The 24389-nt window shown below is 44.4% G+C and overlaps 1 protein-coding gene across 3 annotated transcripts in view; it reads left to right on the top strand.

Moving 5' to 3' along the window:
- The window catches only part of Syp (synaptotagmin binding cytoplasmic RNA interacting protein), a 47276-nt gene that overhangs the window by 5806 nt on the left and 17081 nt on the right, over nt 1-24389 (top strand). Inside the window, exon 2 of one of the 3 annotated variants that reach the window (XM_018106672.3) lies at nt 7476-7562. In XM_018106672.3, the coding sequence (XP_017962161.1) occupies nt 7476-7562 (87 nt within the window). Of the gene's footprint in view, nt 1-7475; nt 7563-15517; nt 16408-18450; nt 19123-24389 lie in introns of those variants that run through there. The other 2 variants (XM_018106706.3, XM_018106714.3) reach the window with 2 other exon arrangements.

The raw sequence follows: 24389 nt of genomic DNA, 5'->3' as shown, positions 1-24389 counted from the left end.
ACTGCGGCTCAAATTATATTCGATACGTATCGATGTAATGAACCAGTTTGAACAAGTTCTTAATTCAAATGTAGCCCGCATGTGATGTGGGAAATTACAGCGTGGATTTGTATAAGGTCAATCACTTACATTTACGACCCCTCCCCAACATGCCCTACACATGTATTTATAATTATGCACACTGTCGTTACTCACAGTTGACACTCGATTTATTATATGCGGCATATCCCAAAAACGACTGCAGAGCACATTTTTGGGCGCCTGCCAGTAAAAATGGCAATACGGCCGTACCATGGAAAACTTTATAGATCCGACATTGATAGCCGGTGTGCATTATTTGGTATATTCGGAACAAAACCACAACGAGGTCAGCACAGATATTTGGCACAACTTGTGCAAAAAGTCTCGTGAACCGCAACCATTTCCTGGCTCCTATCACTGTCAATCTGTTTTCGTTGGTGGTTGTGTCCGTTGCTCTTCCTTTTGTCGCCACCTGCGCTAAATGACACGAATTAGCGGCGACTCGCTGCATCCTACGTACCCATTTTATTTATTTTTTGCCTTTTTTGTTTTCGTTTCTTTTTTGTTTTTTTGCGACTGCATTACATTGCAGTGGGTACGCTCGCTCGTTTTGGCCAGTTCGTTTGGGTTATTTATTACACCTGTCGTTTTGCTTGTCTTTTTTTCAGTTTTTACCCAGTTGGATTACAGCGCCAATTCTCTGCTGGCCAAAAAAGAGGAGCCAACTTAAATTTGGCACAAACATAATTTTCAGTTTGTCGACTGACATTTCCGCGCGCGCGCCTCTGTCTGTGACTGTATGTGTGTGTGTTTGTGTGTGTGTGTGTGTGTGTGTGTGTGTGTGTGTGTGTGTGTGTGTGTGTGTGTGTGTGTGTGTGTGTGTGTGTGTGTGTGTGTGTGTGTGTGTGTGTGTGTACGGTAGGCACTGTTTATCCTGCTGCCGCACCTCGTAATGCAGATAAATCTACGCGGCGCTCGCATTGTTTTATTTTCCACGTGGGAATCGACAAAACAGAAATACTGCAACTGCCCCAAAAAATGTTGCAGTTATTTTGCACTTGTTTTGCTTTCGGTTCTGTTTTAGTATTCTGCTTCGCCTGAGTTGTTGCTATTGTTGCCAGTAATTGATTGTTGTTGTTTCTGCTGCCGCTGCTGCTGCTGCTTTTGCTGCTGCTGCTGCTGCCATGTCCTAAATGGCAACGGCAATTGCGTTGCGACAGAAGTTTATTTTTGAAGCTTTTCGGACGCATCTGTGCAGCGATAGCAGTTAAGCTCAACGAGATTAAACTTTCATTTGAGAATGTGCCAATAGCATTAAAACAGTTTCCAACAAATAAAGTTAAAAAACTACCCATTGATTCACGAGCTGTATCTAATGCCTGCAAGCAATTTAAAATATTAATTAATTTTAATAAATAACAAATTGGAATTTACTTGATACGAAAATGCGCTGCCAAAATGTTGAAATATTAATAAATACAAAAAGAGTAAAACAGAAATATTCAAGTTATTTATAAATTTTATGGATTAATTTTTTTTAAACGTTTATTTGAAGAGCCGTTGCTTAAATGAGTAACTAAGCTAAATGAAATGTTGATAATATTTTATCAAGCGCGTTGAAAATGAGCAACAAAAACATCAAATAAAGTATATTGCGCATTCATTGAAATCTTTGCGCAAGTTCAAAAAACCACGGGCAATAAAAGCAACAAAGGGAAAACAAGAAGAAACAAAATCGAATGCTTTTTTTGCATGCTAATAACCAGACGGGAGAAAATAAAGGCCACAATTTAAACAAAATCAAACAGAAAATAATATAAAAGGGAACAAGAAAAAGCTGCAGCGGTTAGACATGGACATGGCTATAGATTTGGACATATGCAAAGTGCGCGCTGTGACATGTCTGCGATCTTTGGATTGCATTTTTCTTTTATTTTTCATTCGTTTTCTTGTTTTTTTGGCATTGGCTTCCAAAAAGCAAAACATAGCCCCAAAATTGGGATGTGCCTGTACGTGCTGGGCGTCACAGCATCGCCAATCTCGCCAGCAGCAGAAGCAGCAGCAGCAGCAATGAGTGTACAGAAGCAGCAGCAGCAGCAACAGCAACAATAATAATGGCAAAGCACTTCCATCCCAGCCAGCAATAACAACAACAACAGCAGCAGCAGCAGCAAACAACATACACACATACAAAAGCGGCCTAACACAGCGCAAAATTTTTTTTGTCAAGGGTGAATGACCCAGAATCAAAATCCACAACGTTGTCGTTGTCGCTATTGCCGCCGCCGCCGCCGCTGCCTGGCTGGCTGCCTGCTTACCTCGCCTGCCCTGTTCCTCCCGAGCACCCCCAGCCAGGCTGTTGCCGCCGCTGACTCCTCCTGCTGCCGGCGTCGTCTTCTTGCGCAGCCCCCATGCCGCCGCCGCCGCCGCAGCCGTCGCACTTGCTCCAACAATGTTGTGGCTCGGTCTCGGCCTCTCGTATTCGGTTTCGGCTCCTCGGGCTGTTATGATTGCCGTTGCCAGACGATAACCCAAACCAACATCACCAGCAGCAGCAGCAGCAGCAACAGCAGCAGCAGCAGCAAAAAGTGAAAAAGAATTGCGAATTTAAACATTTTGCAGCATTGCACACGCGACTCTCGCGCGCGCTCTGCCAGACAGTCTGAGAGTTATAGAGAGATACAACGCCGTCGACCCACTCACAGATACAGCTACACATTCAAGCGCTAGACTCTGGGCCTCTGCAGTTGCTTTTGCCTTTTGTATTGTGAAATGTTATCGTGGCAAACGAACAGCGTTAATTGCATTGCACGCCTCCAACCCACAGCTCGACCTGCGGCCCCTGCTGGTGCGCCTCCTGCTCCATCTTTCACGAGCATAACTGGAGGGCTCGCTCTATTGCATCCGTTAGATACTTTTTATACGGTCTCGGCGCTGCGCTTCCGTTGTTGGCAAGGCTGCTGCAGTTACGGCTGCTCTGCGACTCCTGCTGTTGGGGCCAGCGAATCAATCTTTATTCAGAGTACGCATCACAGAGCCTGTCGGCATTTATCAGCATTATGGCCCTGCCCCCTGGACACAGCAGCAACATCAAAGTAATTTGAGCAGCAATAAAAAGCTCTGACAGGCCAACAACTAATACACAATCTCAAACACACAAAGCAGCAATTAAAATTGACCCAAGATCTTCTCGCACTGTGGAGCCCATGCGAATCAGAAGAGAACAAAATTAGACTAGAAATTTTAGATTACATTTGCATATATGAGATTTTATTAGTGTATAAAATTTATCTAAATAGTTTGTATAGGTTTTATAGGTCATGTAGCTTATACAGTTATACATTATATATTTTATATAGTTTATATTTTACATAGTTTACATATATGGTTTATATAGACTTTGAGTTGTATATACAGTAAAATCCGAAATGCGCTATAACCATAAAAGTTGTACGTTTCCTCTAGGAACCAGAATTTGCATCGCAATAATCGTACTGAGACTTTAAGCGGAGTCGTTATAACCGGACTCTACTGTATATATATTTATATGGCTTATATAAATATATTTGCATTTCTTAGACTAACATATATGTACTATATTTTCAATCCAATATATAAACATTTCAGTTGGAGATTTCTAGTTTCTACCCCACTGTATCGAAGACGTCGAAATACCTGAACCAGTCCGTGTCTCATTTACCGTCTGGGGCTGCTGTCACCTAATTTCCGTTTTAGAAAACATGTCCTCTGGCCGGCGAGGACCACTTGAGAGTCCTGGCTGGCTGACATGTGTCCTCGCTGTTGTGGCTCCTGCCTCGTCTGGCGGCGGCAGGGCAGCAGCTCGACTTGTTTCAAGTCATTGCTAACTTTTATTTGCAACGAGGACAGAGAGAGAGAGAGAGAGAGAGAGAGAGAGAGAGAGAGAGAGAGAGAGAGAGAGAGAGCGGGAACACACTAGCAGCAGCAAATAGTTCTTGTTGTGTAATTCAATTGTTGTCCTTGTCGCATATGGCTTCGGTCCTTGCTGCAGGTTCCTAAATAGCCGCAGGCCGCACAGTTTGTGACTGCTGCATTTTGCAGTTTACAGTTGGCTTTTGGGCCCGCGGGCGGCAAGTGGCGACGAGGCGTTGTGCCCGACTGAGCTCAAGACTTGTGCGCGCGCTCTCTCCCCTTTCAAGGACCTACGACAATAGCCAAAGTTACCCAAGCAAGCACAAGAGTGCCAAACGAATGACCTGACAAGCAACAAAGTCGACTCCGCGTTCGTCCTCCGTAGTTCGCACTTGTGCTGGTCATTTGCCTGCCCCTGCTCGAACTCCTCCAACGCCTTTAGCAGCTTTGAAATTACTTTTGTGTACCCCAAGCGGACTAGAATTCTCAATTTTCTAATTTCTCATTTGTTTTCCTTTACTTTTTGTGCACTGCAATTATTTGGCACTTTCGATTCGATTTTGTCAGCTCAAGGAAATAAGACGAATATTCTCGATTTCTCGAGCTACGACAACTGACGGCTATGAGTTATGCATTTTAAGAAAATGCAGAAATTTGCATTCCGTTGCGCTCCTTCAATGCCTTTAACTCGGAATGCAATTATCTTCAGCTGCACTTCATGGGCAGCTTTGCTTTCCCATGGTCATTTCTTTCTTTGTTTGCTGGCTGGGCATGTAATTTATGCGTATTAATTTCATAGCTTGCCTATCCCGCTTCCTGTTTGTCTTTCTCTGCTGCCTGGATACAATGGATGTCCAATCCCCGCCATTCGCTATGCGTTGCAATACAAAAGATATCGAAAAGGATTCTCGCATATCGCACAAAAGCAATGCAAGCGAAGTCGCCTCCATTGCATCGCCGTTCCTTCTGCCATTATTCAGAGGAACATAATGCCATTTTTTAATATGTAAATAAACAACAACAAGAACAGCAACAAGGCCTCGTTGGCTGAGCTGCCTGCCCGGCCGTGTTCTAATTGCCGCGAAGGACCTGCCCGGCTGTACTAAAGCTGTGCCGCGCTCTGCCGCGCTGTTTAGCTGCCTGGCAGGCATCCTGCTAAGCTGGACATGCAATTGCATTGCATTCGGCATTGTTTTTCAACTTTCTGCTTTCCGTTTAAGGGTTGAGTTTCAAGTTCGCTGCTGCGGGGTTATCGCACGATTACAAAAGATTTCCTCTGGTCAACGACGGCCAGGCACAACATCATGCTAAACACAAACACAAGCACAAACACAAACACAAATTGCAGAATGAATAAACCATAATGCAAAATACAGCAAATCCGTGAAACTTGCAGCGGAAGTTACGCGAACAATATTTCCATCGCCAGCTCCTGGCATAGAGGGAGCCTGCTGCTGATGATGATGCCTTGGCGAGGGGCTCTATGGTCATCGCCGCCATCTGGATGCAGTTGCTAGCGCGCACATTAACTTTTATCTATGAGATACTTTTGTATCCTGGCAGCTGCAGCTGCCGGCAACTGGTGTCGCCTCTTGAGATATGCATCACCAAGTGCTCTCTGTGTCTGCTCCTCACTCAGTTGGCGTGCCTTGTGCTCTAGCGAAATCGAAGTCATATATCAGCGATATCCTGCATGCCAAAAGGATAATTTTTGCTTAGAGCGAGCATCCCTTGGCCTCCGACTGTGGCTCTATGCCCGCTTCTTCTAGCTCATGTGCATGTTCGACCTTCTGCGCTGTCATTGAACCCCGGCGAGGGCAAATGCATTCAGCGAGGGTTGAGCCGTGCGAGGAAGCCATTGCACTTAATATTATGTACTCATTATATGCTCATTATATGCACATAATGTGCTTACCTACAAGTCCTGTTTGCCACTCTTTACATTTACATTTTGTTTTAACACACACACACACGGACACCCTCACCCCAGCGCACCGTACTGACCTATTCCTCTGGAATTGTTGTATGGGCTGGCTGGCAAACAGCAAAAAGTAAATAGCACAAAGCGATTTTTAAAACTAACTCGAGTGTGAACATACTTTAATGTTTATGCTCTCTGCTTTTGCTGTTGCTCTTGCTCCAAGCTCAGGCCAAGCCAAGCCAAGCCAAGCCAAGCGATGCGGGCTCAGGACGACGGGGGCGTGCCAGAAGCAGCTGCTATGACTTAGAGATTTGCATTCGTGAGCATAACTCGAGTATTTCAATATAGTCCAAATGATTTCGGTGCATTGAGTGTTGACTGTACCTTAAGCCGTGCTGGCACTCGTGATGCACTCTGGCGTTGCAGTGTGCAGCATTTTGTTGCAGTTGTGCGTTGGTTGGCGGGCAAATATGATCCCTTAATTCGATATTATTAGCAATTGACTGCACTTGTCCTCTTCTTCTGCTGCTTCTTCTTCTTCTTCTTTGCTTTGCACATCTCCTGTGGCTGGCACCTTTACAAATTGTTTTAACACCTTGTTCGAGCCAGGGGACAGAAGACTTAAATTGAAAATCGATATTTGGAGGGAAGGTTAAGGATTGCAGCTAAGCAACTGGCCTCGGGACACCTTTAGCGCGCGAGGGGGGGCTCCGAAGGGTGTTGAATGTAATTAAAAGGAGTTGGATTACACGTGTTTGGTAGCCAGACAGAGTCGGATAGTGGGACAGTCGAGCGGGCAGGCAGATGGAGAGGCACCGTTGAAGTGAAGTCGCTTGCATACGATAACAAATGCTTGGCGCAAGAAAACACGTCGGCCGTGGCTAAAGTTGGAGCAGCAGGAGCAGCAACAAAACAATAACACAAAGGGACAACGGGGACAACGGGGACAGCAGCAGGCGGCGAGGAGCTGTTAGGACAAAGTTCTTCTTTTCACTTAACACACAAGTGAAGTGAAGCAACCAAGTCGAGCAGCGCTCGGACGAGCACACGCTACTACAGCCCCGCGACGCAATCGTCCTCTTAAAATGCACTTTAAATGGCAGTTTCCGGTCACACACACACACACACACACACACACATGCGCGCTTGCATAGAAATGTATAAGCATAATAAAAAAATACAATGCAAAACGTTAAGTAAAAGCTAAAAGGAGTCGAGCTGTGCCAGGAACAGCAATGCACCGCTTGGTACATACTGTACCCACACTCACACACAAACACACACACACACACACACACACATTCACACCGAAACACGCTGTCATGCTTGCCAGTAACTTCGTTCTCGTCCTTCTTCGCATATGAAGTTGCAGCCAAGCGCTTTTTATAGGCCTACCCCTTGCATTTATGAGTGTTTAGCAAGCGTGTGTGTGTGTGTGTGTGGTTGCATGGGTTGTATGGCTGCTTGTGTGTGTGTGTGGCTTGCATCTGGCTACTGTGTATATGAAATCTGTCCTTAATTGATATTTAATCATATTAAGCTAGCTAGAAAATGGCTAATAGAAGATGCTCAGCCTTGATTGATCTACTATAAATATATATATAATTTTTCATTATATATTTTTCGCATTCTTTACTTGCAGTTGCGCATAATATTGCACGTGAATCGTATCGTGCCTACAACACCGAGATATACGCCTCACGGAGCGGCTCCATGGGTCAACATGGCGGTAAGTGCAAGCAATTCAATTAATTCATACTCTAGGCCTGTGTGCTCCGAGAGAGGTGATGGCAGCGGTGCTCCATCTGCTCCATCTGGCTGCAAATTGTTTTTTCCACACACTTAATATGACGCTCTGTTAAGTGAAAACTTCACTAAGACACTTTGGCTCGTCGCGCAGGTTGCGGAAATGTTTTCATTAGCTCTAACCCGGTCCACACAGCCCATACATCCTGTGCGCGGGCCAGGAGGTGGAGGGGGGAGCATTCATTTTGAGGTTAGCTTGTCGGCGAGACACATGGACTTCAAGGACTTTTTGTACCAGGAGACACTCTGCCGTCTGCTGCACTGCTCTTTAAGCTCGGCGCGCCCGTCCATAGAGCAACTGTGCAACATCAGCAACTGCCTGCACCATGCTGTTGCACACATGTTGGTGTAGGTCCAGCCGGTTGTACACCTTCATATCTATATATATGTATGTATGTGTGCATAAAAAAGTGTGTACATAAAACTCTTCGCGCCTTTTGCACGTTCTGCTGGGGCTCCCTGGCTGTGCCGCAAGCGCCTCGACCTGTTCCGCTGCAAGCGGCAGCGCGATGTCAGCACCTTTGCTGCCTTTACAATTTCATTTTTTCTGCATTTTTTTTCGACTGCTGGCACTGCAGAATTAATGGGTTAAGTAAATAGCTATGTAATATGCTGCTGGCAGGAAGCAGCAGAGAGGCCAGAAATGAAGAGAAAAGCCTCTCTGGTTGCGACGTGGCACAGGCAACTTTTGGCGCTACCCCCAATGCCGCCACCCATACGGTGCTCCACATGCAACATGCAAGAGATAATGTCAATAGCTTCTGGGTGGCATGCACATTCAGATCTTATTTCGATTAATCTTCGCTCGACAAAATACCAAAATGGAAATTTATAGCAAATTACCGAGTTTAAGGAAAACATTGATAAAGTTGAAGTAGAGGCAATAAACATTAACCAAGTTTAAAGTAAACATTGAGATAAATAATAATAATACAAAAAATTTAATAATAATAAAACCAATAATAATAATAATAACAATAATAAAAATAATTATAATTACAATAATAAAAATAATTATAATAACAATAATAATAATAATCTTTTCGAGCTATTGTATTAAAATAAATTTTAAGTATATGAATATTGATGAACTTGAGGTAGATCCAAGAGGCACCTAGAGCAATATACATAATTACCATTAGCCTAATTCCCATAAGGCTTACAGAAAATATTATGACAATTACTATAAGCTTTTAGAATGATTAATTAAATTAAATTAATGAGCTTTTAAATTAATATTAAATTAGGTTTAAAAAAATTAGGCAGAAGCTTTTATAATTATTATATTACACTAAATTTTTAATAAATAATTAGTAATGAATTTAAAGTAGAGGAAAAATATTATAGTCATAATCATAATAGAAGAATATATATTAAATAAAAAGATGGCCGTTGACCAATTTTAATGCCATAAAACTTCAGATCTATTAAATTGAGTTTTGATATAAATAAGTTCCGTCCAAGAACTTAAAATTTTAAAATAAAAACAAAAATGACCATTAAACAAGTTATATTTAAGCCCCGTCAAGCTCCGTCAAGTATTCTACAGTTACACCCAGCTACACAGCACAGCTCCACTATGTAACACCTCTAAATATATAGGTGAAACTTTTTTCGTTGCTGCAAACGCGCTTTGCGTTTTAGCCATGTAAGAAGTGACCCAAAAAAACGTGAAGAGGAACAAAGGCCTAAGCTGAATATGTGAACTACGTTGAGTGCTTCGCCATGTGGACAGATTTAGGTTTTTTGTTTTTTCTTCTTTTCTCACTCGCAAACGGCGCCATGTGCAGCCTGCAGTTGCAGTTGCCGCGCTGCCGTTGCAAGGGGTTCGAGCTAAGGGTTCGAGTATGAGCAAAATGTAGGCCAAGTTAAAATTGATTTAATGCTTTGATTGTGGCAGCTGCAACGGCTCTGATTTATGCGCGCCGATCGCAGCTGTGGCCTGCTTTCTGCAGAATCTTACAAATGGATCTTCGGCTGCGCTGCAAGCACCGCGTCGTATGCGCAATATTTGGCAAACCGATTGCCATTCGAAGGGCAGCCCATTTACTCTTCGTATTGATGCACTTCAGCGGCGGGGCAAAGTTCGTTAAAAATAATTGCCAACCCTTCGGCGTTGTTGGTGGCGTGTGAAAAGCGCCCGCAATTTTCAGCTGCCGTTGACGTCGCGCAGCTTTCCCGCTGTTGACTTTGCTGCCTGGCAACTGAAGTTTTCACGCTGTTGGCGGCGGCGGCGACGGCGGCGGCGGTGGCTGTCAAGTGGCTGCCTTTGACATTTAATTGGCTAAAAATGTTTACTTTCTCGCTTAGAGTATTATCCTTTCGTTGTTGCGCTGGCTTATGCTTGTGGCGTTGCTCCTGCTCCTGCTCATGGGACTTGGCACACACATACACACACACACACAGAGGCAATCAAACAATACCATCAGCTGGCACACAACGGCGCCTTTGTGTTTTAACACCTTCATCCAATTTCATTTTTATTTCCCGTTGTTGTTGTTGTTGTTGTTGTTCTATATATTCGACGCTGATCCTTGGCTTCGTACGCTGTCAGTTTTGCCCTGGCTTAATTTATGGACTTTGGGCCATTTGCTCTTGCGCATCATCTTTGAAAAAAGTGACGACAAAACATTCCACAATATGACAAAAAACAACAAAAAACTAAGAATACGAAATCCTTTTTAGCAAAATTTTATATATACATATACAAAAAAAAAAACTTTTTATACGAAAAAAAAAACGCCATCAACAATTTAGATAAATTTTCCCACCAGCCATAGGCTGAAAAACAAAGGATCAACACCACCCCATACACAAGCGAGGGGTGCTCTCGGGCCTTGGTCAAAGCTGCTGGTGTGGTGGCCAAGGGCTGCTGCTCCCTGGGTGCGCTGGGCCATGCCTCAGCCACATCCGCTTCCATTCCATTCCATGCCGCATATACCTCTTTGCAATAATCACAGTCTATGCACGATATCGAATGATAAACTCCAAGAGGCACAGATTCGCGAATGCAGCTTGTCTGACCGCCCTACCCCTGGCCCTACCTCTGCCTCTGGCTCGGCCTCGATCGCCTTGCAGCAGCCTCCTTTTCATGGCTGTGTGTGCACAACGGCTCAGTGACGGCGGCGCATCCTTCAGGTACAACTTACTCATATATCACAAAAGGATATCGCGCTCTGTGTGCTTTTCTGCTTAGCTTTTTCCTTGATTTTTTTTTTCCATCCTTCGCTTTTTTTTTTAATTGTGTGTGTGTGTGTGTGTTTTGTCTTGTCTGGTCAGCATTGGTCAGCGGCTCCTGCTTCTGCTCCGCTCCGCTCGAAGGTGACACCGTATCGCACACACAATGGTTATAGATGGCCGTGCACAAAAAACGTGAACATATTTTAAAACACGCGTTTGAAAAAATAGAAGAAAAAATTGTGAAAGATACGAACCAGTCGCAAAAAATCGAAATCAACTCGAAAAAAAACGCAGATTTATTTGTTGGTCTGCATTAAAAATGCAAATGTCGCATTGAGTTTCTTTCTTCAATCCATGGTTTATAGCTCTCTCTCTCTCTCTTTCTCTGCTTTGCTGCTGATCATCTACTTCCTGTGCTTTAAGAACTTAGGCAAACAACATTAAGCACGGCCAGCGAACCCGAATGAACTTAGCCCAGCTGCACTAACTCTTACACATGGTATGAATAACTAACAACATTTTTATCACATTCAAAAAAATAATAATAAAATTCGGTTCGGGCTTAAATTATTTTATATAAAATATTTGAATTTATTATACAAATTCTGGAACTCTTAAACTAGATTATGCTTAGATTTATATAGAATAAAATATATCTAAGGGTTCTAGTCACGTTTCGAGTTGATACTCTTCGAATCAGGTTCGAAATTTCAATTTTCAATCTGCCGTACTCGAAGTTTATTTTGTTAACTGATCGAACCACATCGTCTCTAAGACCTGCTCCATTCTTTTATTCGTACGGTGCCCCTAACATTTATTTGCCCAGTAGCACGCAAAACTCTATCGCGTATCTCTAGGGCGATAAAGAGCTGCCAAGACAGCAACGACCACTACCGCTGTCACTACCACTACCACCACCGGCACAAGCACAAGCGCAAACACGGTAGCAACAACAGCAACAACAGCAACAACAGCAAGAACAGCTAAGAGCTGAAATTATCATCAGTGCTCAATAAGTTTTGGTCACTGGACAATGTCCATCCTTTTGTGGCCGTCGTTGCCAAGAGGTTCAGGTACATTCGAGTACCTCTACCTACATTCATTTGAATGGAGACAAGTCCTTGCGTCCTTTTCTCGTGCTCGCGACGATCTTAAGGCCGATCCTTTGTGTGGCCAAGTGCGCCGCTGTCTGCGTCGCTGCCCCTGACATCGTCGTCGTTGTTGTTGGTGGTGCCGGTGGTGGTGGTGCTGATGCTTTTGCTGCCTCTGGTATCTGGGGAATGAAATTAAAAGCATGCAGAAAAAGTTTTATTATGCGAGCGTCGAGCGAATCGGCAGCAGAAAAGCGATTTTTTATATAAAAATATTTGGAACGGACTGCGGCCGGCTTGAAGGGGGTAGAGAGCGAGCCAAAGGCAGAGGCGCAGAGGCAGAGGCAGAGGTAGGGGCACCACCACCACCGGCGCATGGGGTAAGGTTAAGGTCTGAACTACGACTGCGGCTGCGCTTTCTGCCTGCCGCTCGCAAGAAGTGTTGGATGTCATCTTATTATTTTGAGACCACGCAGCAGCAGCAGCAGCAGCAGCGGTAGCAGCAGCGGCATTGATGATGACCATGCGCCGCTGACCAGCAGCAGCAAGCAGCAGCAGCAGCTAGAGAGGGGCCCTAGAGGGCTGAGGCATGGACTTGGTTAGCAATCCCGGTCCCCCCGGTCAGTTGTAAGCCTTGTACAAAACTGTGGGAATAAAAACAGGATTCAATGCCGCAGTTTTTAGCTAAAATTGCGTTATCGCCGCAATTGTTGTTGCTGGACTTTACGTTTTGATGATGCCACCGATTTTTTGATGATGCTGGTCATCATCTGGCCGAGCGCTATCCTCGCACATATCCTCGCTGCGTCTTCTCCTCTTATTCATTTTGCAGACACATTCTACTCTTTGCTTTTGCTTTTGCCTGCCAATTCGTCTACTCTCACTAACGTCTATCAGAGCAAAGAGCGAATTGATAAAAGCAAAAAATCGAAATTTTTATCAATTAGTAAAGATTACTGCAGCATTTTGATTTTATTTGATTGATATATTAATAAGAGCCACCGCCACGGAAGTGAATCATATACGAGCACTCTGTTATCAAACGATATTTAATGCTGATAAGCAGCCACTGGAGAAAGGAGGGAAAAGTAAACACTGACGGCTGACTCTGTCCGTAATCCCATTAGCCGTAAAGGATCTATAATTTCCAGCTAATTGGATGATCTCATTGATGGCACTCGCGCAGCTAAGCTTTTAAGCTGCCAGAACGGTCAACGCACCTGCTGCAGCAGGCGCACAAATTAAGTTAGCAAAAGCCAAAAGCTCCGAGAGAGAGGACAAATAAGTTCGAATATGAAAAGAGACGATGGATCTTATCGGCGCATCTAGATGCTAGATACGTTTGTCAGTCAGGGGCAGACATAATGTTAATTAAACTCGGATGCCAGCAGAGAGCAAACACGATCATACAACAACAGTAGCAAGAAGAAAAGCAAAAGAACGGATTGCGATTGCCCGAAGCAGAAGAATTGCAGTTAATTGAAATGTTCCACAGTCGGCGGCGCATAGCGACAAAAACGCAGCGACAAAAGTGAGGGGTCACGTTGAGGTAGCAGAAAAAAAATTTATATGTATGCACACACATGCATGCACACGCATACATATTTACATGTGACTGTAGGTATGCTCGAAAAAAATAATAAAAAATACCAATAGACTCTACTGCAAAAAAAAAGATTACTACCAACGGCTAGAGATGCCGCGAGAGTAACTAGAGAGCACCACCACAGCCGCTCTCTCTCTGTCTCTCTGTGCCTCTGTCTCTCCCTCTCTCTCTCTCTCTCTCTCTTTTGCGGTCTCTCGCTCCGTCTCTCAGAACTGCAGACACTGAGCAAGCTTCGAGCTACAAAATGTTTGACTACAAAGCGACTTCGGCTGCGGCGTCTGGGTGGTTGCTAGCTGAGTAACTGCCTGCCTGACAGCGTTTGCAAAAACTACAAAAAGCACACACAGCCACAGCCACAGCCACGGCGAGCATGGTGGTGTATGGGCATGTCTGCCTGTGTGTGTGAGAGTGAGAGAATGCAAGCAATGCATACCAATACCAATGCACTACTCGCCGCTGCGAATGCCAAAACAAAACAAAAAGGAAACGCACGCTGCGCTTGTGTGCGAAGCTTTGCCGGCGTCAACGACAGAGTTCTTTGTGTGTGTGTGTGAGTGTGTGTGCCTCTGACTGTGCCTGTGCCTGTGCCTGTGCTTGTGTGTGTTTGTGTCGCTGCAAGCTTTTTTGTAGCTGTAGCTCAGCGAGACCGTCGTCTGACTGACTGAACTGCCGGGTATCTGTATCTGTATCGCATCGCCACTCCACTCGCAAGTATCGCGGACGCGCAAACGACCATGCGAAAAAATCGCAGTTACAAATCTGGAACTTTTTACACAAACGGTTAAAAATCCATGCAAAATATTAACTAAATCAATTCAAAAATAACTAAATTTACTACGATATCAACATATTTCGGTCTGCAGCGTTACGAAGTTATCATTTAAGAATTTTCCGACCACTTTTGGATGCAATAAATATTTGAGTAATCAAAAAATTAACGAGTCCGCGGATACGTTTCATCATATATTGGATATTCAAACACAACTCAATAACAATAGCAAAAAACAAAAAAAAAAAACAGAAACCATTAAACACATCGTTCACACACACACACACACATAGAAAAATAACCCAGAATAAAAAGAAATGCGATATTCCAGTCTGTTATCAAAAAGTTTTCTTAGTGTTTAGTGAAAGATTTGCCAGTTTTTGTTTAAGTTTTCTTTATTTGCAACCATTATAATACGGTAAATAAATTACAATAATATAGTAAGTGTTTTACGTGGAACCCAAGCATAATACGCTTCTAATTACCAATAATAAAAATAATAATAATAATAATAATAAAAATCATAATAATAACAATAATATCAACAATAATAACTATTTAATAATAATAGCTACGCAGTCTATGCATAAAACTTGTAATTTTAAGAAAGTATCTGCCGGATACACACAAGTCTAAACGTCTCCTATGGGCACGCAAAGCGCATAAAAATGCAGCGCCATGTTTGGAAGTGCATTAAAATAAAATATAAAATTTATAAATTGCTAACAAGTGAAACAAACACAACCTGAAATATCACGCAGATCAACATAATAAACACGTATGTGAAAACAGAAAATTGATACTGCATTCAGTTGAAAGTACACAAAATATTGATAAAGTGATTTTTAGTGCGAAGACCAAGTGAAATCAATGATTATCTAAAAAATAAAACATAGCTAAGAGTAAACAAATGAATTGAAGAATTGATTTATTAATATTGAATCGACTGCATTTGAAAACGGAAGCAGAAAGATTGAAAATCGCCGCTGAAAATTGAGGATACGCCACAATTGTCGACAAAAGGACATGAATAACGGAAGCGCAGGAGAACTAAATCAAAATTGAACATAATTAAATAGCAATCATTTACTGCAAAACGTGCCTCGAGAAACCTTTAAGCTACAAAGACAACTGTAACTCTCGCAAGCTTTAATCAAAGCTCACCACAACAAGCATTTACGTAACTTGAGATAATTGATGCAATTACCAAACACAAGACACACACACGCATACTTACCTACACACACACACACACACACACACACTCAACAAACGCAGTAGTGAGGAAAAGTGCAGTTAAAGCTTTGAAGCCGCGCTGAAAACTAGAGAGCGAACAATTGGCGATCGCAAAATCGTAAAAGCTCCACACGACGAGGTAAACGCCCAACCGAGCGCATTGCATCGAGCGAGACAGGGAGTGAGAGAGAGAGAGACGTTGTGCATAACTGCAGCAGCAGCAGCAGCAGCCGGCGCATCGCTAACCGAACGGAGTGCGTCTTGTGCTCGTAACTTGTTCGGCCAGCTCTCGGAGCGACGCTTCGTGCACTTCCTGCGCCGCAGCCCCCAGCGTAAAGCAGCGACAGAACCAGAGCCACTGAGCGGCGACAACGAGATCAGTTCGTTGGCGAATGCAACGCTGATTGCAATTGACGCTGGCTGCATTTTACGCGGCTAAAAGTGAAGGATAGAGAGAGTGAGAGAGAGAGAGGGACAGAGCGCGAGCGTGAGTGAGAGACTGACTGACTGATCATCATCAAACATCATTCGCTCTACTGTACGCCGGTCACTCAGCATCTGCAACTCGGCAGACCCCAAGCAATCGGATCGGGGGGAAATTAAAAACGACTTTTGCTGCGGCTCGTTGCGTTTCTGTTTCGGTTTCTGTTTTGTTTTCTTGCTCGTGCAAAAGTAAAAAAAGAAAAATACATATATATATAAATATTCTATAATAGAAAATAACTTGGAAGACATAAGTGTTTGTGTTTTAGTGCAAAATATAGTAACATAATATACATTACGACTCGGATTAAATAACTACACCTGCTGCAGACAATCGGATACTCTACTCAGTTGGATACACATCACTAAAGCAGCTACGCGGCTACAACTACAATTCGCTTGAGTAAGTCAATAGTAGATCTAACTTTGGATACGTGGCTAAAGCTCGATGCCAATCACGAGGCTTACGTTGCGCCCCACGTTATCACCATTCAAATTAATAATAGAATCGAGAGAGATTGAGTTGATATGGTAATAATTCGCTTGACCCAATACTAAAAAAGATTGCAGTTTTATAAATAAACTATTGGCAACTGCAATCAGATTAAAATAAATGGGTAACGCATTCGAAAAATTGAACATGTAATTTCACGGAGCGATAGCTTTGAAATTTCAGATAAGCAGCATTACAAGTATGATTTGAAAGTTTACTGAAATTCTTCCAGGAGCTTTGTCCTCTATAAAAAGATTTAGATTTGGCTTGAAGAGAGAATAGAAATATTTACCTTTTGATAACGTTTTTCGACCAGACATAACCGGACAACCAATCGACATCAGGTAACGGTAAATTTCCTAATATTCGTTGTTTCATATTAGATTCTGAGAATATTTCCGAATTGAAAAGCTTAGGTTACTCTCAAAACGTTATTTTGGTGTTCTGTGGAGTTCCCATGGTTTCAAATTCCCAAATATGTCGGTAACTTGAGAGTCTTTCAAGTGCTCCAAAAGCACAAATAAATACAACTGCATATTTTGATAAAACAACAAAAAAGAGAAGCGCTAAAAATCACGTGCAAACGCAGCGCGAAGCATACAACTGACGCCCACTAGAAATGGCATTGAATGCTATGTGGGTTCAGGGAGAGAGGGAGGTACAGCAGAGAGAGCTAGAGAAGAGGGGATTGACAAACAAAAACTGACCCCGTCAAGGGGGAGGTGGTTGGGGAGCAGCAACAACAGCCGCAGCAGTAAAAGCAGAGTCCAACGAGACGCGCTCGCAAAACCCACAAGTTCATGACCAAAATGCCGCATGGCGGCAACGATGGCAACAACAGCGACGTCGACGTCAGCGACGACGACGACGACGGGCCCACCAGATAAGCGTGGGCGCAGGGTTCGGCCAGTCGTTCGCTTAGCCAATCTCTCAATATTTTTACGCTTTTGTACCCATACAATTACACACATACAAACATATACATATGTATATACCAAATGCAGTTGTGTGCAATTTGTCCCATTGGACATTGCACGAAAAACATTAACTGACAGACTTTATTTTCTATGGTTGTTATTTAGTTTTGTAGTGCGCTCATTTAACCCCTTCGAAGGAATGTTTAGGCAGTAGGTCTTGTTTGTGTGTGTATGGTTTCTTTTTTTTTTGCATAGACGCGCATACTTTATGTGCGTGTGCGTGTGGATGGTATGTGGAACGTCGACGCCTTTCTGTGTATCGTTTACTTTCAACATTTCCGTCCTTTTTAGTGCGGCTAGCATATTTCTTAGCTGATTTCGCTTTTATTTACGTACTTGAACTGCAGTTGTTTTATGCTTTTCACTTCTCGCGTTTTATTTGTATATTTGAAGATAGCGCTGCGTTCCACACGCACACACTCAGCAAAACTTGCGTTCCACACGCGACAAGACTTTGCTCGCCGACAGTCAAGCTTTTTTGTACACATTTTTGCATTTCAAGACACACACAAACGATCTTCTGTGCAGCGTCGGAGCGACAGAGAGAATTTGTGCGTGTGTGCGTGTATCTGTGTGCATGTTTTTTCGTCTTACGCTTTGGTGTGCAAATTCTGCCGCCACTCGCGCTGCTTATTCTCTCAGTAGCGCTGCCAGCGTCAGCGCACACTTGGATATAGTCGCTCTCACGCGCTCTCGCTCTCGCTCTCTCGCCTTCTCTTTGTATTTTTTGCACGCTTTGCAAAACTTTTTGCCTGCCTCTGACCGTCGTCGTCGTCGTCGTCATTGTCGATAGATGTATGTGTGTGTGTGTGAGTGTGTGCATTGTATCTGTGTGTGCATGCGTCGTTGTCTGTAGCCGACTCATTTGACTGTGTGTGCATTTTTGTAGCCGTCGTCGTCGCAGCAGTCGCCGTCGACGTCGTCGTCGCTGCAGCTTTCGTTACGACTTGCGGCTGCGACTCCCCAGAGTTGTTTGTGGGTTTTGTTGTGCGACGCAAGTGACGACGTGAAGACCAACTGAGCAGCAGCAGCAGCCAGCGAACGTCAGACGTGTGCGAAGAACCGAACCAAGAACCGGTGACGTAGACGTTGCGTCCGCCATTATTACAACGCGGTGGCTGCCAAACGCAAATTACAACTACAATAAATAATCGGAAATTAGCAATAGAAGTTCACTTGTGTGTTGTACAGTGCCAAAGCGAAATCAAAATAGAACAAAGCGTTCAATTTATATGCGTGTGTATATATTCTATATACATATGTACATGCATGTATGAATGTATTTTCGTTTGATGCTCGTTGGAGAATTCGCAAGCACACTCAGGCATATACACACACTCGCACATACGCATACTAGGTGCGCTAAGTTATGTAGGCAGAGCGCGCGCGGCACGCGAAATGCTAACGGAACGGAACGGCACGGCCACTGTGATCTCATAAATAACTAAAATAAATAAATAAATAAAATACAAAATATAATATACAAATTATTTTATAAATGTATAAAATGCAAAGGAGCTAGCTATTAATATCTACAATAAAAAAATTATAAAAAAAAAAAGAAACAAAACAAAACAACAACGAAATCTAGTTTAAAAGTGCATACAAAGTGAATTTTTGTGAATTTTAGTGCAAAATAAATTAAAAGGTAAAGAAATAAAAGTTGATTTGCCGCTGCAAATTGCACGCTCACACACACACACGTGCGAAGAAAGGCCAACAGCAACAACAACTACATACATACATACGTATCCATATCAAGTGCCAGTGTTGTGAATGTTGGTGCGTGTGTATGGGTAAAAGCACACGGCGCGACAGCAGTCAGCGACGGCATTTCTTCAGACCCCAAATCTGGCAAATGCTGTGTGTGTGTGTTTGTGTGTGTGTGTGTGCAATTAAGTGCAAGCATTAGACAGCAACATTTTATATAAATGTACGGGTGTGTGTGAGTGCAGATATATTTAAAGCCAAACAGCTGACATGTGTGGCGTGAAATGAAACGAAATCAATTTAAATTTATATATGTATAGGCGCATGTGTGCATGTTCAGGTGTTTCACTCATATGCAAAAAGGCAAAGGCAGAAAATAGAAACTAGAAGCAGAGCTTGACGACAGCAGCAACAGCAGTAGCCGCAGCAACATCAGCAGCAGCAGCAACAACAAAAACAAGAGCGCCCCATCGACTGCGTTGTTCAACACTGCAACAAACACAAGCACAGGCGTCGCCATAACAAAAGCGGCCCCAAGCACTGAAACACACACACGCACACACACACACTCTCGCACACAAACATGCAGCTTTGACGGGGCTACACATTTTTTTTATGTCTGCGACGCTTCGCTTGTCTGAGCATTTGTGTCTCTGAGTGTGTGTGTGTGTGTTTGTGTGTGTGTGTGTGTGTTTGTGTGCGTGTGTGGGCAATGCATTTAACATCGTCACAATCGCATTAAAAGCCGCTGCGACTTCGCTAGCAGCGCTGCTGACGTCTCTGTCCCATGCTGCTGTGTCCACCATTTTGATTTTTACTCTTGCATCGCCCGCCGTTGTCGCCGCCACAAACACAAATCATTAAAAGTGAACTTAAAATAAAGAAAAGTCCAGACAAAGTTGCTCCGCATCGCTATGTGTTGTTGTGGCTGTTTATGTTGTTGTTGTTGTTGTTGTTGATTGGTGAGTGCGAAACCGGTTTGCGTCGCCTTTTGCTTTCCTTTCCTGATTTTTAGTTTTTGGCTCGGCCTCTGTTTGTTGCCGCACACTGTCTAAAGCTAGTTGATTTTGCACTCCTTTGGCAATTTTGTTTTTGCATTGCATTTCCATGTGCCCTTTTGCTGAGCTCCACGTCAGCCACGTGTCAGCCAAATGGCGTCCACACAAACCACAATTTACAGTACTCACACATACACGAACACCACACCACACACACACACACAGACAAACAGAGAGAATAAATGTATGTGAAAAGTAAGCGAAAACCGGCCGGCGCGTTGCATGCAATGAGGGGCATGGGCCATGCAAAGAGAGTGAGAGGGCATTGAGCGCCAAAAGCTCTGCTGCATTGCCAGACGACAAAAGCTTGCGAGTGCAATACGCGAGCTCTCTCTCTCTCTCTCTCTCCCTGCCTCTTTAAGCGAGAGAGAGAGTACAGAACTGAGTGTGCGAGCGAGAGACAGAAATGTAGAGAGGTACAGCTGCAATTATTTGCAGTTCTTGTCTTGTTTCCGTTTCTTTCCCAACTGCCTTGGCTTGCGTCGTCCTCATCGCCATCCTCACTCTCTCGTCCTCGCCAGCCGCCACATCCCAGTCGTTGTTGTCGGCATGTGTGGATAATTTGGCGCTTCGCCATGTTTTCTCCGTTTCTACTTTGCGTTCTTCTCCCCCCGCAACCGCTGGTGGTGCCGCAGGGAGTACGCGGAGCCGCTCTGCAGTTGGTGTTGCATGAATGCATGGCTCTTCAGGCAAAGTGGGCTCGTGGGTTGAAGGGGACTCTGCTAGTTGTTTGCTGTTCGAGCCGGTGGGCACGGCAAGCTCGTTGCCGGAAAACACGTTTTCATTTCTGCCCGGCCGTATTTGTCGCCTGCCTTATGTGTTTGCTTTTCCATTTTTCCTTACATTCGACTTTTCATTTAACTTGCAACATTGCCTCTCTGCCTGGCTTTTGAAAGTCTGAAACTTTGACAGTTAAGCCAAGAGCTCAGCGCAGATAGGGCTTGACATAAAACAAGAATTGCTGATTAGTTATTTTATCTGATGATGGGCTGTGAGAGGCTACAGCCAATTCTGTTCTCAGTCTGCCCAATCTATTTCCGTAATGCCTTCAAGTATAAATTTGCCAACTCTAAATTATTCACATACATACATGTATTTGATTTGCTGTAAAATAAGTTGCTGCACTGTAATTTCCTCGCACGCCACAATTTATGCAACGAGCCTGGCAACGTTTCATGACACTGCAACAGCCGCCATGCAATCAGCGGGCTCTGCTTTGTCCTGTGCCAGGCGCTGGCTGCCACAATTGCAGGCGGCGCCCCATGTCCTCGTTCTCTGTGCACAGCGGGCGGCCGAAGCGCACTGCCTGCGCTGGCAAGAGCATTCAGCCTAATTTCGCAAATAAAATATGCTAAATAAAAACGCTAGAGATACAACCGAGTCAAGTAGCTGCCAGCGCCTCCTCCCAGTAGTGTCATCTCGTTGCTGGAATTGAGCGGCGCCTGCAGCCGGCACTTTTCTAATTCGCCATGAAAGCCAAACTATGCCCCCGTTGTTAGAGCCATGAACAACTTGGCCGGTTCCTTATGCAGTCGCAGAGAGAGAGAGAGGAGAGAGAGAGAGGGGAGCAGAGATAGGAAGCTGGTTGGCTGCGCGATGCGCAAGCTGAATAACCTTTTCTCTTTCTACGGCTTCTCTGGTCACGACTGTGAGATGCCCTGTTTTTACCATACCATTCCCCTCTTGATTTTGGCGACAGAAAATTAGAACGTTTTTCCCATTCCTGTGATCTTTTTTGTAAGTATATATGTGTGTGTGTGTGTGTTGGCGCCTTTATGTACTGGCCGGCACGTTGTCGTTTTTTGCAAGCCTTTCGCTGCACACACACACACACGCGCAGTTCCACATACCGGACATCGCAGACAATGTTCATTGCATGCAACTGTTGTGCAACCCCACGCCTCCTCATCCACATCCTTCGCTTGGAATTCGCGTCGTGCCCAGCATGCAGTCAGCCGCATTGCAGCGAATTTTTTTGAGTGCCCGGTCAGGGCGCGGTGCACGTGACTGAATGTGCCCCCCCCCCCCCCCCCCCCCTCTTTCGTCCTTGCATTTGTTGTTCAGCATCGTGGAGCAGGTCCTGAGCTTTTTGGCCACAGAATTGTGTGTTTGTGCATCAAATATTGAAAGTTTTACGGCTGCCAAAATATTTTGGTGGCGGTGGCCAAACGGAGCCGCCTTATTGGTTTCTTGGCAACAGTAACGGCCAAATCCTGAGATTTGTTTGTGTTTGGCCCAACAAGCAAAGATTGTGAAGATTACCGATTTTTGGCAAGCTCAAGTCCTGCGGGAAATGTCATGCAAGGCGCAGAGACTGCCAACGGCTGCAATGATAAATGTGGACAGGTTTTATGTCCTTGCAGCAGAGAGCTCGTTTAAAGGAGAGTAGTGAAAGAGCTGCGATGGCAGTCGAGGCTGATGCACCTTCCTATGCGATTCTCAGGAGTTTTCGTAATAAATTGTGCAACATTAATTATTGAAGCATTTCATTTCGCAAATTACCCAAGTGAAATCCATCCATAAACCTCAGCTCAATCCACTTATTTCTCTGGTTGTTGTTGCATTTCTAAGACTTCCGCATTTATCCTTGTCTGCCCGTCTGGCTTCCTCACATCCGAGACATCAAATTTGCTTAATGGCGAATGCATTTTGCGTGCTTTATTTGCCATAAACTACAAGAATTTCCATTCTCTTCTTGTTTACTTTCTTCTTCTGCTTCGCCCCTTTCTAATTTACCTGGCACTTTGTCGCAATGGCATTAATTTCTGCAACTTATGCGGCCACATCGAGCGAGCCTCTTGGCCACCGCCCCCAGCCATTGGCGTCTTTGCTGCAACCCTCTGGCCATAAATTACAGCAAACATTTGCCACAGTTCCGCTTGGATCCCTCGCTCCTCCCCGGTGCCGGCTGGCCATGTTGCGCATGGAGCGGGGCATGTCTGCAGTCGAAACTACTTGCAGCTATTTTCGTGCCTTAAATCGGCTTATGGCACTCGTTCTGACTGGCTTATCTGGCCGGCGTTTGGCTAGTGTGTGAGCCAAAGGGTTGCGCCTGCAGTTGCAGAAAATCAATAATATGGGGTACCCCTCTCTCTCTCCTCCCATCCCCTCTCCGCATTCACTTCCGCTGGCCGGACTGCCGCTGCCTCTATTGTTGTCGTCGTTCTCGTTCATGGCAATAATATTTAAATGGACACTAAGCCAACCCCCCGCCCCCCCTCCTCCCTCGGCTGACCATTTACTTGGCGCGCCTCTCTGCGCCCTTGTGCAGCTTCTTGAAAACAAACTTTTATGCACGGCCGAACTTGGGCCCAAATGACACTGGCTGCAAATGTAACTAAAAGCGCACAAACGACTTGTCCACTTGCTAAAAATATTAAATGTGATGTAATATGATGATGTTAGAAATAGTAAAAATATTGACAAATTCCTCAGTCAAGCTTCTCCCTCCTGCAGCAGCTAATATTCGAGGTGGGGGAAATCCTGCTTTAACAGCCATTTGGCTGGAGCAAAAACAAGCAACCCTCAGGAGCAGCAGCAAACCCTTTCCGTTTGCCCGCAGGTCACCCTGTCTGGCATACCAACTGCATTCATTGCATTGTAATTCCAGCTGCAGACAACGGCGACGGCGGCGTAATGTCTAGTGCTGTCGTCCGCTTAGCGAGCGATGCGAAAAGCGATTTATTTCGCTTTATCAGCAATTTTGATTTTCTTTTGTCTGTTATTGAAAGCTGGCTGCATTAAATTGGACGCGCCAGGCATTTGTCATATCGTTGATTTACTAACCTTACACCAAGCATAATCTCTTGGCCCGTAGCCCGATAGCCGGTGCCCTCTTGCCCTCAGCTCTCTCTGCCCTCTGGCGCTGTTAGGGGTGCAAAAAATAGCGCATTGCATGGCTATAGGGGCAACTAACACAAGTGCGGCTGGTTTGGGCCCGTTGTTTACGTATCCCGGCGTCAACGTGAAATTTATTGAGGTAGTTACCATGCGGCTGCAAAAAACAACGAGCCATGCAAATTCCTGCTTTTTCATGTACACACACATACATACATATACATACATATTTTTATGCATTTGTGAAGCCCCAACCACTGAGGGCGGAGCTCTAGCTGTGTAACTGCAAACACGGCCCGGTTGCCACAGC

Source organism: Drosophila navojoa, chromosome 2 (assembly GCF_054131105.1).
Source record: "Drosophila navojoa isolate 15081-1374.11 chromosome 2, UAZ_NAV_1.0, whole genome shotgun sequence".
Classification (NCBI taxonomy): Eukaryota; Metazoa; Arthropoda; class Insecta; order Diptera; family Drosophilidae; genus Drosophila; species Drosophila navojoa.
Note: the sequence above shows the minus strand (reverse complement) of the source record. Positions and strands in the feature narration are given on the sequence as shown.